Genomic DNA, 17,261 nt, shown 5'->3' with positions numbered 1-17,261 from the left:
ATTAAATGAAGCTGGCGCGGCCACTTGGGGCTTTTAATAGATTTTTTCATGGACTTTGCCGCTCGATTTAATTCCAGCCGTGGAATTCATTATTTGATACTGCATTTCAGCTGTGATTTTCAAATGGAACTTCAGTTGGGTGATAAAAAATTTACACCAAAGAGAGTGGCGACGCGGCGCGAGAGTGTAAAATAAAAATTGAAATGAAATAAACACGGCAGGAGTCCATAAACAAGAGTGGGCAAAAGTGCGCACAAAAAAGGGCCCCAAAACCTTTTAGAAAAACTACAAATTTAATTTTTCATCCAGCTGTGCGGCAAATGAAATTTCAGCTGGAGCTCAAAACAGAAGTCAATAATATTGGTTTCGTACACAACAAATATTTCTCTGATTACACATATGTGATATGTTCCCTGTGCGTTGGAAAACCTTTGAATCATTTAATTAAAGGATGTTCAGTGATTAAAATAAAATCCACTTCCTTTGTGGTTCTGCATGTAGACAGTTTATTCGTTTATTTAGTCAGCCATGACCCATTATTAAACATATCATGTTTATTTGTTTAATATTCCCAACAGATTGTGCCAGCTGTTGCCAAAAAATCCCAAATCAATAACATTATGCAAAAAAAGTACTTTAATATTTGACGAGATACAGACGATCCCTCGATTTTCCCTAGCTGCGCTGATTTTCCCATGAAAAATCATGGGAACGAAGTACATGTAGGCCACTTGGCACAAAGCCCGGCTGTGTTTTCAATTAAATTTTCACAATTTTCCGCCCGAAGAGAAATGGCCTATGCGATAAATATCACGACAAATACTTCCGAGGGCGTTGAGGGCCTAGTTAGGGAAAATGGATCTAGGAGAAAGTGAGCCGGCTGAAAGTGAGTTTTCATATACAACCACGTACTTTAATGACAAGCAAAGTTTGCTGCCATACAAAGACTTCAATTGAATTTTCGATTTTTATCTAATTACCTTGCTTATTATAATGCAATTGGGCTGGAAAGGCAAATCGTTTCCAAAGCGGTCATCAAATTATTATTTCGTTCAGTTGACTTTGGATGGCGTAAAATGTCTAACGTAAAGTGCTCAGTAATTCAGCTAATCATTGTATTATATTTGGTAGCTGCGGTTAGTGCGAAAAATCGTATGTTTTGAATAATTGAATTGTTGAGTTATGTAAAATAAGATAGCTTACAGATTCGAACTTACCAATGTCAAGTGCACAAGTTTTGACGAGCAGTTCAGCGACTTTGAATACTGCTATCTGAAGTCGGTAAATCGGACCTATAAATATCTATCGATTAAGTGCAACATGCTTCAAACTCCAGTGACTAAAATAAAAGTAAGTAGCCACTTTAGACATCTTACTATATTACATTGTTTGCACTGCAGGTTAATGTCGCGTTCTTCAAGCGATATAGTAACTATAGGCGTTTCATGTACAATGTTACAGTGGACTTCTGTAGATTCTTGAAAAATCCCAGCTCGAGTCCATTTGTTAACTTTTGGTACCGCATTGGTGTAAACCACTCCAATATCAACCACACGTGTCCCTACAATGTGAGTATCTCAATTGTGTCATAATGAAGTCCATGCTGAACTATATCCTGGTCTACAGCACGATCTGCGAATAGAAAAGCTTCCGGTCGAAGTTGTGAATTACCAGGTGACGGAAGTGCTGCCCCTTCCTGAAGGAGATTATTTGATCAAAACCACCTGGCTTGCCTACGACATTAAGAAGGTCGAAGTCCAAATCTTTGGCACTCTATTCTAGATCTATTTATTAGTTTCTTTGCCATTAGACTTATGCATTAAATAAGGAGTTATACAAAAAGGGATAATTTTCCTCAGTGCTATCCACCACTTTGTGCTTTGGCTTTATGTTTGGCGTGAAAGTGGAGCAAAAGGCCCACAGCTTGCCCCTTGTTACTCTATTTTTACCTCACGATTTTGTTAGCCAAGCCGGCGCGGAGTTTCAGTTGTGGCCCAGTTGCCGTTGTTGCTGGTGTTACGGTTAGCAATTAACATGCCTTCAACACTTGCCACCGCACTACACGACAATCGCCAGCGGCGGCTGGTGGCCACTCAAGGACGCAGGACACAGGACGCAGGACACAGGGCGCAGGACACAGGTCGCAGGACTTAGGACTCAGGATGCGGCACAATAAACGAGACGCTAACCATTGTCGCCTGTTTGACTTTGTCATTAGCAAATGCACTCGAGACTCCGGCAGCGAAAGAAGCCCTACAATAAGAAATATTCCACTAATAAACAAATTGTTAGAGGCGAAGATCTCTATGTTGTTTAAAGTATTAAAAGAGATGTCTACAGTACACAATAAAAATGGAAAATATTCAAAACAAGTGTTATTGAAGGACCTTTGTAATCTTTATGATTCTGAAAAGCGCACTAGCATAGGCTGTCTTTTTTCGCTCAGTGCACGCTAGAGAAAAGCAGTTGCAATGAAGCCAAGTGAGCACTTTCAAGATTTATGCGTCTGGCAGTCTCGTCTTGGCGCGCTTCCTGCCGCATCCTGCCGCTTCCTTCCGCTGCTGCCTTGCAGGACATAATTAAGCATAATTTCCTGGCGTATTGTTTTTAATTATTGTGGCAGCGCCAGCTGCTGCACATCTTATTTACAATTAAACTGCCGCTTATTTCGTTATCGAATAAATATGCAAAACTTAAGCAGCAGCTGGGACAACCATTTCCCCCTTATCCCCCTTATTCCCTTATCTCGACGTCTTGCGCCGGCCAAAATGCAATTGCACAATTCCCAATTGTGCGCAAAATTCAGAACGACACAGTGTGCTGCCATAAATTGTTTTTGGCAACAATTCAAAAAGCCCTGCAATTCCAGTTGGCTTCTTAGGGCTCCTGCCGGAAACTGCTCAAGTGCCACGAAGCTCGGTTTTCGCCTCGGAGTGAAACTAAAGTTAATTGTGGGTCGCACAGTGGGAGCTTTGGACGGAGTGGCTGCGAAAACCATTAAATTCATATTGTTTATGGCCTATTTATATTAGAATTAAGGATTACAGAGCTTGTCTGAAATCGGCTTTAAATTTATTTAAAAAAAAGCATTTTGAAAAGTTTTCCATGTGTATTTTAAAGTGCTTTTTATCAATTTTCCATGACACAGTGAATGAAAGCAGCTAGGGTAAACCGAAAATGATTTGGGAGATTATAATAAGCAGCTAAACCTTTTAAGCTTTCTTGGTCTTGCCACTTTGCAGCCACAAAACTTTTTCTACGAGATGAAAACAAATTCCATTTTACTTTGTGCCCCCATCCACAGCCAATCCCCATCCAAAGCCCCCCAAAAAGGTGCTGCCCTTGGCTAGCTGAATTTTCTAAATAATTTCACAGCGCCTTATTACGGGGAGGCCATTCGTTGGCCTCGGCTAGGAAAAGCGGAAAGGTTGGGCGAAGGGCGGGGGCGGGGCATCATGTAACAGGTTGCCAGCCCATCACACAGGAGATTAGGCAGTCGGAAAATGGAAAAGCTGGGCCGCCGCTCAACTGGACTGGGAAAAGCGGGCAGCAGTAACAGCTGCTACCTGTGAGCGAAGAGTGGCTTACCCTTTTTTACCGCCTCTTGACGGGCAAAGCCGAAGAAGAGGCCTCGATTTTTAAGCCTTGTCAGTCAGGACTAAGTCTTTTGGCTGCCAGCCCCACCGCCCACATATTACACTAGTAAAAATCAAGGAAAATTGGAACTTTAAAAATAAACCTATTCAGAAATGAAGTAATCAAGCGTACCATTAAGTTCAATAGCCCAATCTAACTAGTACTTAAATAATCAATAAAATGAGGTAACATTACAACTGATAATCCTGACCTACCGCATTTTCTCCCAGTGCCCCCCACTCCGCTGCCTTCGGGCTGCTTTTGTACTTTGGAAAAAAGCAAATATTTGTATTTCTGCTTGAATGGCTGAACGATTGAACTGAGAGCGAAATTTGAACTGTAGCAAATCACACGCGTTTGATTGATGATTTGGCAGCAGTGCGGGGCGTGGATTTGGGTATAAACCGACCGACCGACCCAAAAAGTAGCAAAAACTCTGGAATAAAAACGGAGAAAAGGTTGCCATTCAGCTGAAGAGGGCGTGCACATGCCGTTGCTCCCTGCGTATACTTAATATTTGCACGGCGAGGGGAAATGGGTGAAAAAGGAAGCTGAGCTGAGCTGAGTTGAGCTTAGTTTTGTTTTGTTTCTTTTCCGACGAACACACATAACTCACATTAATATGCATTGCTGATAAGGCAGAGAATCATCGCAGCGCCCCACCCACTCGGCGCCCAGAAAATCAAACAAAAGCAATAAATCAGGGCAAGGAAATGAATTTTGATTGTCATTGATTTATGTACAGTGCAGTTGGGGCAGGACTGACCAACAGATCCCACCGCCCACACGCATAATGGCAGCGATAATGATGACAGGACCAAGACGAAGGACCCCGAAAAGGTCCCTGAAAGTATGCCAACCGCCTTGGGGGCCAACCAATTGGGGCAATTCAATTAGCTGTCATCAAATGACAATTACAAATGAAGACGGCAGGTGTTCTGGAAAATAAAATCGATTTGATTCGAATCAAATGCGGGCATTAGCAGACTTTGCCAAGCGGAAAAATAATGATGTTATGCGATTGCTATTTCGGGAATAATGTGGTTATAATTGCTTACGAATTAGTAATCTCCATGAAATCAGAAAATGAATAAACTAAACCTTGAACTAGAAAATTATTGGGTTTAATTGTGACGTATTTAATTGATATCCAAAATTCCCTTTGTGATAAAATGTTTACTGAAACATTCTGGAGAAAGACAAGCAAAACTGGAATGATTTTAGCCCACAGACCCTCAACTTAATGTAGCCATTTTCCATTAAATGGAGTTCAATTCAAGGGTCACACAAACAATAATCATGGCCTACCATTAGGCGCAGTCGTTTTGCCATAAACTTTGTACTCCCGACCATCCCCATCGCTAATTGTTAAAACTTTCAATTACGCCGAAGACAGGGGGCGAACCGAATACTCCCCTTTGACCCCATGACATGAAAAGGGGGCTGGTGGAATGTCAGTCTGTGCGTCAGTTTGTCAAGTTGGCAAAAGCGAAAATTACATTTCAAAAGTAGTTGGCAAGTCGTCGGCTTTGCAACTGCTTTTGTTTTCACCGCCCTACGTGACTCGGCCAAATTAGTGGGATTTCTGGAGGGGGGAGGGGGGCTTTGGGGTTATTTACCCACTCCCTGCCGCGCCCCGTGGCAAACACACTCTTTAAGTGCGCCTTGAACTTTGCGGCAGAGGCGAACGCTGTAGGGCCTGTTTGGGATGATTACACGGCGTATGAGTGATTTTAATTTAACGCAGAGATAAACACACGAATGCCTAACGACCGCGTGCCCGATTCCGAGCCCTTCTGATATATATATATGTATATGGTAAGTACCCAACATGCCGTGTTCGTGTGGGCCGCTTTAAGTAGTTATGCAAATATTAAGCGCACAGCCGCCTTTTGACCTGAAAAGTCAATAGGAAAAACTCACTCGGCCACTCGCACACGAGCATTGAAGGCACATGTACTCATACTTGCACTCATACTCACACTCGTACTCGAGAACTTTTCTCGGGCGAAAGTCGGCGGAGAAAGCTGCTTTCGCTGGCCTGATAATAAACACTGACAAGCCACACACCACACACCAACCACCAACCAGCAGTGACGAGTGCAAATTTCAAGAGCGGAGATTTTTGAAGGATTTCAATGGGAAAGTTGCGGCAGTAAGGTTAAATAAGTACGGAAATTTCCACGTTTGAGTAGCTAAATAAATAAATGCTTACTTTAATATTAATTTACATTTATATTTAGGTAACTCATATACTCACCTTGTTGATTCCGCCAAATTTGCTGGGTGCGCGGCTGACCAGTGGGAAAACCCAAAAATATGGCTGGGGAAAACGAATTGCGAGAGTGTAAACTTAATTAAGAGCCTGCGAAGAGAGTTGATATTGTTTGATTTACACGCCAGCAGCTGCATGCTTTAATTAAACAGGCGTGGAATGGGACGAGGTCACCGGGTGGCCCTGACCCTCGCCAGGACGCCAGGATACCAGGGTGTTTTTCCGAGCAGCCAGCTGTCGCTGATTACCCGCCAGGAAGTGACCCACCGAAAAAAGGCAAAGGCAGGGCAGAGGGAAAAGGGATCCAGGCTCTGGCATTTCATGGCTCATTAGGCATGCACATACGTTTGCTCCCCATTGGATTGGGAATCGGATTGGGTTTCGAGGAGGTCCTGGCGCAGGACTCCAGCGCCATTTCCGACTGCCACTGCTCCACTCCTCAACTCCTCCTGCTGCTGCTGCTGCGAAATCGTAACAAATTCAATTTTCTACGACGCCGATTTGGTTTCCGCACGTCTTAAGCCATCGTCGGCTACAGTCGACGCCATGAATATAGTTATTGGCTGAAAGTGTTTGTCTAGATGTCGGTTGGCTGCGTGTTACCCGCTGCTCCTCCCGCGCCGATACCGATTGCGCAGTAAAATAAATGATAAGAATCTGTGCGCTCTGCTCTGCTCATGAATTACAAATCGCATAAAGGATTTGCCACTGGCTCAAGACGGCGGCAAGGACGAGCTGCTCCTTTCGTGCAGCCGGCACTGCAGACAGGATGCGGATGCGGGCCTCGCAGCGGAAGGATCCTTGGAAGGTTCCTGGCGAAGGAGCTGCGAGGAGTGCGCAAACAACGCACAGCATGCCGGGCATTTTAATGCATTGAGAGGTTGGCCATTCCGGCGGGGAGCCCTCCAATGATTAGGAAAATGCATTGCTACACTGGGCTTTCCATCGCATCCAGTCGAAATCAATGCAAATAAGCCTGAAACAGAATTATTCCATTCACAAGAAATGAAAGTCAATGGGTAATTTTTTCATTACTGTTCCTTTTTTATAAAACGTAGAATTCGTCAGCATTTGTATTAAGACTAATTATTAATGTCAATTTCTTAGTTAGGACTAGTCGCTATCGATTAATCGTTAATATTGGCAAATGCTCTTTACACAATTCAGATCATCGAGTCTTACCAGTTTTAAATGCTTAGTAATACTAATCAATTTTTACACTTGATCAATTCGTTTCCATTACATTTTATACAGTAAGTCAAAGGAGCTGTCTTCCTATATCGTAGAAAAAATTATTATCACCGTTGGTTTTTCTTGTTGTCGAAACTGGTTTACAACTTCTGGTTTTGGTTTGGTTTTTTTTTTGTTTTTGTTTGTAGTACGCTTTTAGGAAAATATGCCATTCTAACACTCTAAATAGACTAGGTTCTTGAAATTTATACAATAGATTATTGTTCTTGGTATTGTTTATTATTGGTATCAATCAATTTGCTTAAGGTTTTGCCATCGTAAGGTATTTCATTTGTTTTCGAATACAAAGTGGAAAAGGTTACAAGTCAAAGGCAAAAAGGCAGGCGTGTTTACGGTCTAGTTATTAAGGTTTAGATTTAAAGGGAAAGATTAGGAGGAAAGAAACGGGATGTTGTATCTCAAACAGCCATTTTCGAGTGGTAAGATACAAAAGCTTTCTATGCGGCAGTCGTTTTGGTTAGTCGAATTCTCCACATTCACCATCCCCCAAATGGCAATATATCTTATTCTTGTGGTTTTTTCTGTTTTTGTTTCTGTTACAACTATTATGAGCACAATTAATTCCGAGTTTTGCCAACGCCTGTCACATTCCTTAGTTCAATTAATGTCCTTTTTCTACCGCTCGTAAAATATGCTAAGGCCACATTTAATTTATTTATACTTCTATACCTATTTAATATTCTTGAGCTCAACGCAACACGAGTGGAGAGGGCGTGAAACGTGATATTGTGTCCAACGATCTTAATACATCTAATCAGGCTTCAGTTAAGGTAAGTGAAGTGGAGATAAAGGCAAACAAAGGAAATATAAAGCGCTCTGAAAGGGTAATTGAAACGAAATTGCTGCACACAATGTGGATGAGAAAGTATGGAGTGAACGGGCAAAGTAAACAAATTGAAAGTGGACCTAAAAGGTGAGCAAGCAAAGAAAGCTGCGAGCAAAAATTGCTATAAATTCTCAAATACCTTGGAAAAAGTTAAGAAAGATCTAAAGAGTGATAGATAATTACAGGAAAGGTGCTGCTGTTATAGGTAAATCAATAAGTTTAAGGTTGTAGAGCTATGTCTTAGGAAATGTAAAGATTCGATAAGGGATCAAATAGTATAAAAGGATTAGACGGCAAAGGACTATGTCTCAAAAGTGCTTAACCTTTAATTCAGCGAGCTCTCTCTTAGGATTAAATTGAATAAGGACACCTAATCTAGGTCTAAACGAAATCCGGCATAAGCGTAAAACGTGAGCTGGCTAAAAGCTAATCATCGTTAAATATACATATATATACATAGTATACAGAAGCACATTTTTACATTTATTTCGCTTTACTCCTTTTTTGCTGTAGCATAACCTCCATCCAGTGGCTTGCATTCGAATGTCCGCGTCCAGAATCTTGAATCGTGAGCGGAAAAAGTGTCAGCACTCGTTTTTTTCCTGGACGTATAGTGGATTGGGGAAGTTGGGTTTTTCAAGCGTTCATTATCACGCAACGATGGCGGCCATTGCGGACGACGATGATGATGGCGATGATGATGGTGATGACTGCTGATGCGAAGTGGAGGCAACCTGAGAATGATGCTGATGCTGTTGCTGCTGCCGGCTGGGCTTATGTTGGAATTGGGACTGGGAATGGGATTGGGAGTGGGACTGGGATTGGGACTTGGGGGGGTGGTGGGAAATGTGATGGACCGGAAAACTCCACAGAGCAAAAGGCATCTGCTGCTGGACCAACAAAAGCAGTTGGCGTAATTTGTTGGTCGTCGTTGTTGTCGCTGCCGTTGTATCCTGCTTCCCACTTCCCCCAGTCCCCCCGCCAGTTATTGTCGCCGTTGTGGTAGCTGCTCTTGTTTCGCCACCCGGGCAGGTGGCACTGGCATCATCCTCAATCTCGCTCCCATTCCGCCGCCTGGCGCAGCGCATCTGCATCTGCATCAGCTGCAGCTCGCCGCGTCGTCATTCATCCCAGAGGCACTGTTGTTTCTGCCGCACATAATAGGTGAACTGTGTGCACTTGCGGCAGGTCTTGATGCCGCAGCGATAATTCGTCGACTGTGCCTGCTGCTGGGCGCCCGACGAGTCCGCTCCCGCGACTCCCTTGCCCTTGCAGTACTTGAGTCCGCAGGGATACCAGCCGATGCAGGTCTCCAGGTTGCACAGGCAGGGCGCCCACAGGCTGCTCACCTCGTTGCAGCGCGTCGAGAGCGTGTCCGGGAACTTCTCGGTGGCCGCCTCCAGGCTGGAAATCGAGGAGCCTGCCGGTAGCCGGAGTGCAGCGAACGGAAAGCGAAACAGAAACAAAAACGTAAACAAAAAGTTTCAAAGTTGCAAATACCCCCAGAACTGGTCGATATCTGTACTGAAGTTTTGCCTCACTTTGTTATTTCTATCAAGATTTCAGGGGGATTTCTCTAACTCAAGTCCTAACTTTCGATTAACATTCTTCAATGTTTTCGTTGTCGCATATAAACTGGTATTTAATTTTAAAAGCACTTGTTTAAACTGGCAATGAATGCTTTAACTCGTTCAGTACTGCATATATGCAGTATAGCTTTTATAGATTCGTTTTATTAATGTTTTTTGTGCCATACTTCAGCCATGTTGCGCAGTGCACGCGATAACTTTTTATATGTCGAACATTAAATAATCAGTAGCACAAACGATTTTAATATGCCCCAAAAAATTTCATTGTCGAATGGCAAACAAATTTAAAAGGGGGCGGAAACTAATGAAAACCATTCAACCCCCGCGGATAAACATGCGAAATGTTCGAAATGGGAATTCCATTTTAAAGTCCATGGGGAAGCACTCACCTGGCAGCTCCGCCCAAGCCTTGAGGTCCACATCCCGGACGTAGGTGGCGTCCATGGCCTCGGCGCAGAGTCCCTGCAGATGCCTCGTGATGGGCAGGGAGCGATTGAGCTGCACCCAGCTGCTCATGGTGAAGGTCTCGCGGCCCTTGTCCTCCTCGGGCGTGCGGATGGTGTGCGGATTCTTCTGGCGCAGCTTGGCCATGGCCGCCGAGGAGATGAAGTCGCCCTTGTTGAACTTGGTGGCGAAGCACATGACCTGGTACTGGCTCTGGCCACGCTCCTCCTCGCCGAGAACCAAGGCCTTGAGGATTTGAACCTCCTGCGGGGCAGACGGATAAGAGTGTTTCAATTTCAATTTGCTGGCTCTCGCACTGCTCTCCAGAGCCGCGGATTCTTAACTCACATTGCGAAAGTCGATGACCTGGGTGATGAGCGTTCCGTCGGTCTTCTGAAACTCCAGCGTTATCAGGTCCTCGCCGATGTTGGAGGTAATACTCTCCTGGATCACCTCGCCGCCCTGCAAAACAAATAAAAGAAACAGGAAATGAAACGGATTAGAGAGCAACAAGTGTTAAATTACATTCTCGGCATTCCCTCCCCCAGCCAGCTAAAATATTAATGCGGCACAAAGGCAGCCACGGGATGATGCAGAGAGGTTCCTTACGTTGGCAGGACTTAAATTAACTATGACAGCTCCTGGAGCTGGGCGGCCATGAACCAAATTAGAGTCAAGAGAGTTGAAAAATAGAAAAAAGCAAAACATGGGGGCGGGCGCCAACGAAAACGAGATGAGTGGGATGGGGTTTGGCAAAGGGAAGGATGAGGATGGGGAGGAGCAGTCCACTCCTGCTCCCACGACATCTCGAAATGTAGTTCAACAACAACAGCAGCAGTATTTGCCCTCTACACGTGTACATGAGCAAATTCGTTGGATGTGGGTGCTGTTTTTGTTAGGATACCCTGGTCTAGACTATTACGAACTTAGATACAAGTTTGTGAAATGTATTTTTAGAAAAGGTATTAACTTCTTTATGTGGCTAAATATGATACCCTTGAATTCACGAGCAAATAACTAATTCAAATATTTGAATTCAGTAATGGTAGTTCCGTATTTGTGGTGGTAAAAGCATTGGTTTTTAGTTTAATCATTGTTCCCAATTTATTTCAGTAAATGGCAAGGAATTAGGACTGATTATCTGATAGAACTACTATGAAGTGGGTCTCCAAGGGTATTTCGAGTTTCGACCCACGTAACACCTACACTTCCTGGTTTGTTCTTGTTGCTGCTGGGTTTTCCGTGTGTTTGCACAAAGGCGCATGTAAACAAAGAATAACCGAGAGAAGTGAGAGGAGCGAAGAGAGGAGGAAGGATGCAGGATGGAGGAGCGAGGGAAGAGAGCCTTTTGGGGCCAGGGACAGAGCGCAGAGAACAATGAAGGATGTCACATGTAAACAAAGATGTACGAAAATACGCTGTGAGCAAGTGAGAGCGAAAGCGAAAGAGAGAGGGAGAGCGAGAGGCTGCCTTCATTTCAAAGGCCCGGTGCTTTTTCGGCCAACTAATCTAAAATTTATGGAAAAGCCGAAAGCAAAGTGTCAATATTGAGCCAGTCAAACAAAGCCAACTAATATTAAAGTGGAAAAACGAAATGTCAGGCCAGTGAAAGTTTCAATACTGGCATTGAACTGTACATACATATGTATGTATGTAAATATGTACAATTGTATGTGCTTCATGGTGTTGCAAGCATGTAGAACAGTGCTTTGTGCTATGGTCATCAGACATCGATGGATTAGCTGGCCTACTTAACAGTCCACTAATTAGATAGAACACAGAACACGTTCCCATTCGGACAATCCTATATTTTGCATAAATCAATAGGGGATTTGATTTGTTGTGCACCTGTGCTGCCCGAATCTAAATTGGAAAACCTAATCAGGGTGCGTAGTGCATCAGTATTCAAATTAGTCTGGTGTGCGATCCATGAAATTTATCAGGGAAACTCAACAGCTTATTAGATTACTCCATTCCATGACCTGGGTCTACATAACAGCGAACTAAGCATTGCTTATCAATTATCAAACTAAATTGTTGTTAACTAATCTTTGCTGACTCTAAAAATATATTGTAGTATTTGGCACATTTGCTAGTGTCACACATTATGACAGATACAGATATATGTGTCAAAATGACAATTGTGCTGACTACAAGTCATTGCTATCACTGATTTATTATGCTTTTAATATTAATCCCTTTAAATTTGCTCGCAGATTGTTTATTTATCTTTAGCGCCTCTCTTTAGCTCTCTCTCATTCTCTCGCGTTTTAAATTGTTTTGTTTTGGCGCGCTCATTTTCGAAATGAGATGTTCGAAAATCAGATGGGCAGCGCTGCCAGCGTCACTGTTTGTTGTTGTTGCGTATTGCGTTTTTGTTGGAATTCAAGTGTTTTGAGCCACAATTTTGTGATTTCGCACCTGATTTTGGACGTTGATGAGCAGCTGGGAGTGGGCGCGGTCCACGCCCATCACTAGGTTGCAGAGCAGGAACCACAGAAAAGCGCGACTGTGCTTGAAAAAGTGATTTTTACTAACGACGCGACCGCAGCAAGTGCCCTGCGAAGGTGTTCTTATGCGGCTCAGTGCCTTAAAGTGCGTAACTCGCCAGCGGATCTGCGCCTGGCGTGCCGCATTCGCGGCAGTTGCGATGTGCTGGTGCGGATGCTCCGCTTTCATGATCATTGCGAATGCGAATGCGATGCGACACTGACAGTAACTTGTAAATAAAACCACACGAAACAACGAACCACTCGCGTCGACGAAAGGAAAATAACTGACGAAAAATGGGGAAACTCACTGGAAGGTGACTTTTCGAAATCAGCTGTCAGGTGTGACCGTGCGGGAATCCGAGAAGCGCTGCCAACCTTCTCAAACTGTAGCCAACAAATTTAGATTGTACGAAATATGCCAAGCTAATATAGCTGAATTACACTGGCACATATATTTATAGATATAAATTGTTACTTTCATTTCGGTCAAGCATCATGCTAAGCTTAAGAAAGACCTGTAACAAGCAAGACTACTTATGAATACATTAAATTGCACATTCAGTTACTTTGGTATTTAAATACCCATCTTGGTTTTTTCACTGCTAACGGTCGCACTAGCCGCACAGCTGATGCCTGCACTATGCACTAAATTTGGCCAAAACGCGTTGCCTCGCAGTCGCTTGTGACGTGTTGTTTTTTTGTAAACTATGTTTTTTAGCTGTTAAAAGGGACATAGGTTGTTAAAAATCCACGTAAACCAACTCAGAACGACAGGCAAAGGACGGACCATACAATGCTGACCCTGCGGGAGCGCCAAATCAGTGAGAAACTTGGAAAACAATGTCTCCGTTGAGTGGAAAAACTAATTTATGGCTTTTGCTATTAATCATTGCAGATGCCATTAAGCAGATGCTTAATTTGAACTCGCAGCAGCCGAAAGCCCTAGCTGCCGAGCCGGTGTGGAAGATCCTCATCTACGATCGCGTTGGCCAGGACATCATATCGCCCATTATTTCCATCAAGGAGCTGCGCGAATTGGGCGTGACCCTGCATGTGTAAGTGGTGCTAGATCCTCCAGGAAGCCAGGAATTCATGTTTCAGTATACCTGCAGGCAACTCCACTCGGATCGTGACTCCATTCCGGATGTGCCGGCTATATACTTCTGCCTGCCCACCGATGAGAATCTGGACAGGATTCAGCAGGACTTCTCGAACGGACTATACGACGTGTACCACCTGAACTTCCTAGCGCCCATCACGCGCAGCAAAATCGAGAATCTGGCCGCCGCAGCACTGCATGCCGGTTGCGTGGCCAACATCCATCGCGTTTACGACCAGTATGTGAACTTCATCAGTCTGGAGGATGACTTCTTCATCCTAAAGCACCAGCAAAGCGATCAGCTCTCCTACTACGCCATCAACCGGGCCAACACGCGCGATGAGGAGATGGAGGCCCTGATGGACTCCATTGTGGACTCGCTCTTCGCCCTGTTTGTGACCCTGGGCAATGTGCCCATCATCCGCTGTCCGCGGAACAGTGCCGCTGAAATGGTGGCCCGCAAGCTGGAGAAGAAGCTGCGCGAGAACCTCTGGGATGCGCGTGCCAATTTGTTCCATATGGATGCCACGCAGGCCGGCGGCGGAGTGTTCAGCTTTCAGAGGCCTGTGCTCCTGCTGCTGGACAGGAACATGGATCTAGCAACACCGCTCCATCACACCTGGTCGTATCAGGCGCTGGTGCACGATGTCCTGGACTTGGGTCTGAATCTGGTCTACGTGGAGGACGAGACGGCTAGTGCGGGCAAGTAAAATTATTTATAATCAAGGCCTGAATGGCTCACACTCACCAACTATGATATCCTACTTTTTAGGAGCACGCAAGAAGCCCAAGGCGTGCGATTTGGACCGCAACGATCGCTTCTGGATGACGCACAAGGGCAGTCCGTTTCCCACAGTGGCCGAGGCCATCCAGGAGGAGCTGGAGTCCTATCGGAATTCCGAGGAGGAGATCAAGCGCTTGAAGACCTCAATGGGTATCGAGGGCGAGTCGGACATTGCATTCTCCCTGGTCAACGACACCACGGCCAGGCTCACCAATGCCGTCAATTCGCTGCCCCAACTGATGGAGAAGAAGCGACTGATCGACATGCACACCAAGATCGCCACTGCAATCCTGAACTTCATTAAGGCTCGCCGACTGGATTCGTTCTTTGAGATCGAGGAGAAGGTCATGTCCAAGCAAACGCTGGACAGACCGCTGCTGGACCTACTGCGGGATGGAGAGTTTGGCCAGGCGGAAGACAAGCTGCGTCTGTACATCATCTACTTTATCTGTGCGCAGCAGCTACCCGAATCGGAGCAGGAGCGGCTCAAGGAGGCGCTGCAGGCAGCCGGTTGTGATCTAACTGCCCTTGCGTACGTGCAGCGCTGGAAGGGAATCATGAACCGATCGCCGAGCATCAGCCAAGCCACCCAGTACGAGGGTGGCGGCACCAAGACTGTGTCCATGTTCACTAAGCTCGTCTCACAGGGCAGCTCCTTCGTGATGGAGGGCGTCAAGAATCTGGTGGTTAAGCGACATGTAGGTTCTCCCTTCTGAATACAAAAAACGTGTTTTAATTTCTTAATTCCTTGCAGAATCTTCCCGTGACCAAGATCACCGAGCAGGTGATGGAGTGCCGCAGCAATGCGGAAACGGATGACTACCTTTATCTGGATCCCAAGCTGCTCAAAGGAGGCGACGTGCTGCCCAAAAACCGGGCTCCATTCCAGGACGCGGTGGTGTTTATGGTCGGCGGAGGCAACTACATCGAGTACCAGAACCTGGTGGACTTCATCAAACAGAAGCAAACGTCCAATGTGCAACGGCGGATCATTTATGGCGCTTCCACGCTGACCAACGCGAGGCAGTTCCTCAAGGAGCTCTCCGCCTTGGGCGGCGAGATCCAGTCGCCGACTGCGACGAGTTAGGAGCGGCTGCTCCGATTCCATTGCTGCTGAGCGGAGTGGACCGGGTTTTGGGTGCATGTGCATGTGTGTCTGTGTGGCTTCTTTCGTTTACTTTAAGCATATCCAAAAATAAATTAAATGCCAGGCAAAAAAAAGAAGAGAAGCAAGCGAACGCAACGGCAGAGCTCAGCACTCGGCAATTACTCCAACCTGACGCTTAATCCCCGAAGGACAACAAGCAAAAACATGCGTAGCCTCGTGTACAACAAGCCCAGGGAGCTGGTGTCGGAGTTGCTGGTATGGGAGCTCGGCGGCGGGCAGGGGCACTCGCATTCTAGGCACCCATTAACACCAACTTGGCAACGCTTTGATGGACAGCTGACAGACAACCAGTCAACGGCTGAGGCGATGATGGCCCAGCCATCCCGATGCCTGATGCCCGGTTGCCTTCGGCGGCGGTGCCACAATTATGGGGCGACAACTATGCGCGGCACTTGGGGACAGGCGCAGAAGCTGGCAGGGACAGCACCCAGCAATTAGCACTATATCCCTGACCAACTATGAATGGAACGGACCGAGGCGAGTCGTTGCCGCTGTCGATGGCAGCGCACTGGAGCACTCAGCGGATTTTTTCGAAGCTCTGCAGCTCTGATTGAATGTCGCTTCCTCGGGAGACGCGCAGGCAGGCAAGTCCATCAAAGATGAGCGTTAAATTATCCCTGAAAGCCCATCTTTGGTTTAATCTAAAGGAGATGATGTACCTTATATGTAAATCAAAATTCGAATTAGTACTAGAAGGAAATGAATGTTTAAAGAACCTCATTCACCGATACAAAATTATAGAATTCAATTGTAATAACAAAGCTAATAGCTGCCATGTTCATAGAATTGCTTCTATAAAACAAGAGATTGTTTAAAAATAGTATAGTGTATATCATTATAGTTGTCAACCCCGAAATTTCCCCCAAGAAAAAAGAAAAGCGCGAACTGAAGATATTTCCAACCATATCCACACCACTGTAGGAAGTTTCCCGAGATAAGCGGCAAACAAATACCAAAAAATAAAAAAAAAATGAGAAAATATGGAGAAGAAAAAACCGATACGATGCCTAATTAACACTTTTGGTAAATCAGAATTGATGGCTCCGCTGAAAGGCCGCAGAAGAGATGATGACGATGACGATGATTATTCATGGAGCGTTGAGTTTAAATATTGGTTTTGGTTGGGCAGCCGGGGTTGGGTTACTATCCAGACTACCCGTGGCCACAATTTAAATGTTAACATAAACAAGAGCAATTTAACAAAAGCCCAAGTCCCAAAAAAAAGTCCAAGAGACTCCACAAAAAAAACCAAAAAAAAAAAACCAAAAGTACAGGGGAAACGAGAAGTCGAACTCCCAGCCAGAAACTGGTAACCCAAAGTGATTTCACGGGTGGTCCGAAAAGATGCGGCTCAAACAAATCATAAGGAAAAAATGAGAGGGAAAAACGACTACAGAAACTAACAACGAGAACGCAACATGAAAGAAATTCTTAACTTGCCACATGCATGAATCGATTATGTGGTAAATGCAACTGTCGCAGTGTGCGTGCGTATCTGTGTGATGTGTGGAGTGCGGTGTGTGGAGCTCCTCCGCCGTCGAGACCCAAAAATCGAGGAAAAAATAAAATGGTCAGGCAGCCGTTTCCCACATTCCTGCTGTGAATCATAATGGCCGCCGCTGTCGTCGTCTTGCTGGATGGTTCTGCCGGATCCGCTCCCGCCGTGCCACATTCTCCCAATCTCTACCAGCACACAC

The 17,261-nt window shown here is 45.2% G+C and overlaps 3 protein-coding genes across 3 annotated transcripts; 2 read left to right on the top strand and 1 right to left on the bottom strand.

The window, feature by feature from the left end:
• Positions 1-1,320: 1,320 nt before the first annotated feature.
• On the top strand, positions 1,321-1,782 carry LOC122611824. Its single transcript, XM_043785163.1, has 3 exons — positions 1,321-1,335; positions 1,401-1,568; positions 1,627-1,782. The coding sequence occupies exons 1-3, from the start codon at positions 1,321-1,323 to the stop codon at positions 1,780-1,782; spliced, it is 339 nt and encodes a 112-aa protein (XP_043641098.1).
• Positions 1,783-8,450: 6,668 nt separating this feature from the next.
• On the bottom strand, positions 8,451-12,823 carry LOC122621094 (out at first protein). The gene is given in 4 exon segments (XM_043798848.1): positions 8,451-9,408; positions 9,967-10,285; positions 10,370-10,483; positions 12,443-12,823. Coding segments are annotated over 4 exon segments (1,467 nt in total). The 5' UTR covers positions 12,707-12,823; the 3' UTR covers positions 8,451-8,638.
• Positions 12,824-13,127: 304 nt separating this feature from the next.
• LOC122621085 (protein sly1 homolog) lies at positions 13,128-15,620 on the top strand. The gene is made up of 5 exons (XM_043798836.1): positions 13,128-13,334; positions 13,409-13,568; positions 13,626-14,314; positions 14,385-15,094; positions 15,151-15,620. The coding sequence occupies exons 1-5, from the start codon at positions 13,307-13,309 to the stop codon at positions 15,481-15,483; spliced, it is 1,920 nt and encodes a 639-aa protein (XP_043654771.1). The 5' UTR covers positions 13,128-13,306; the 3' UTR covers positions 15,484-15,620.
• Positions 15,621-17,261: the final 1,641 nt, after the last annotated feature.

This window comes from Drosophila teissieri, chromosome 2L (assembly GCF_016746235.2).
Source record: "Drosophila teissieri strain GT53w chromosome 2L, Prin_Dtei_1.1, whole genome shotgun sequence".
In the NCBI taxonomy this organism is placed as follows: domain Eukaryota; kingdom Metazoa; phylum Arthropoda; class Insecta; order Diptera; family Drosophilidae; genus Drosophila; species Drosophila teissieri.
This window is presented reverse-complemented; position numbering and strand designations above follow the sequence as displayed.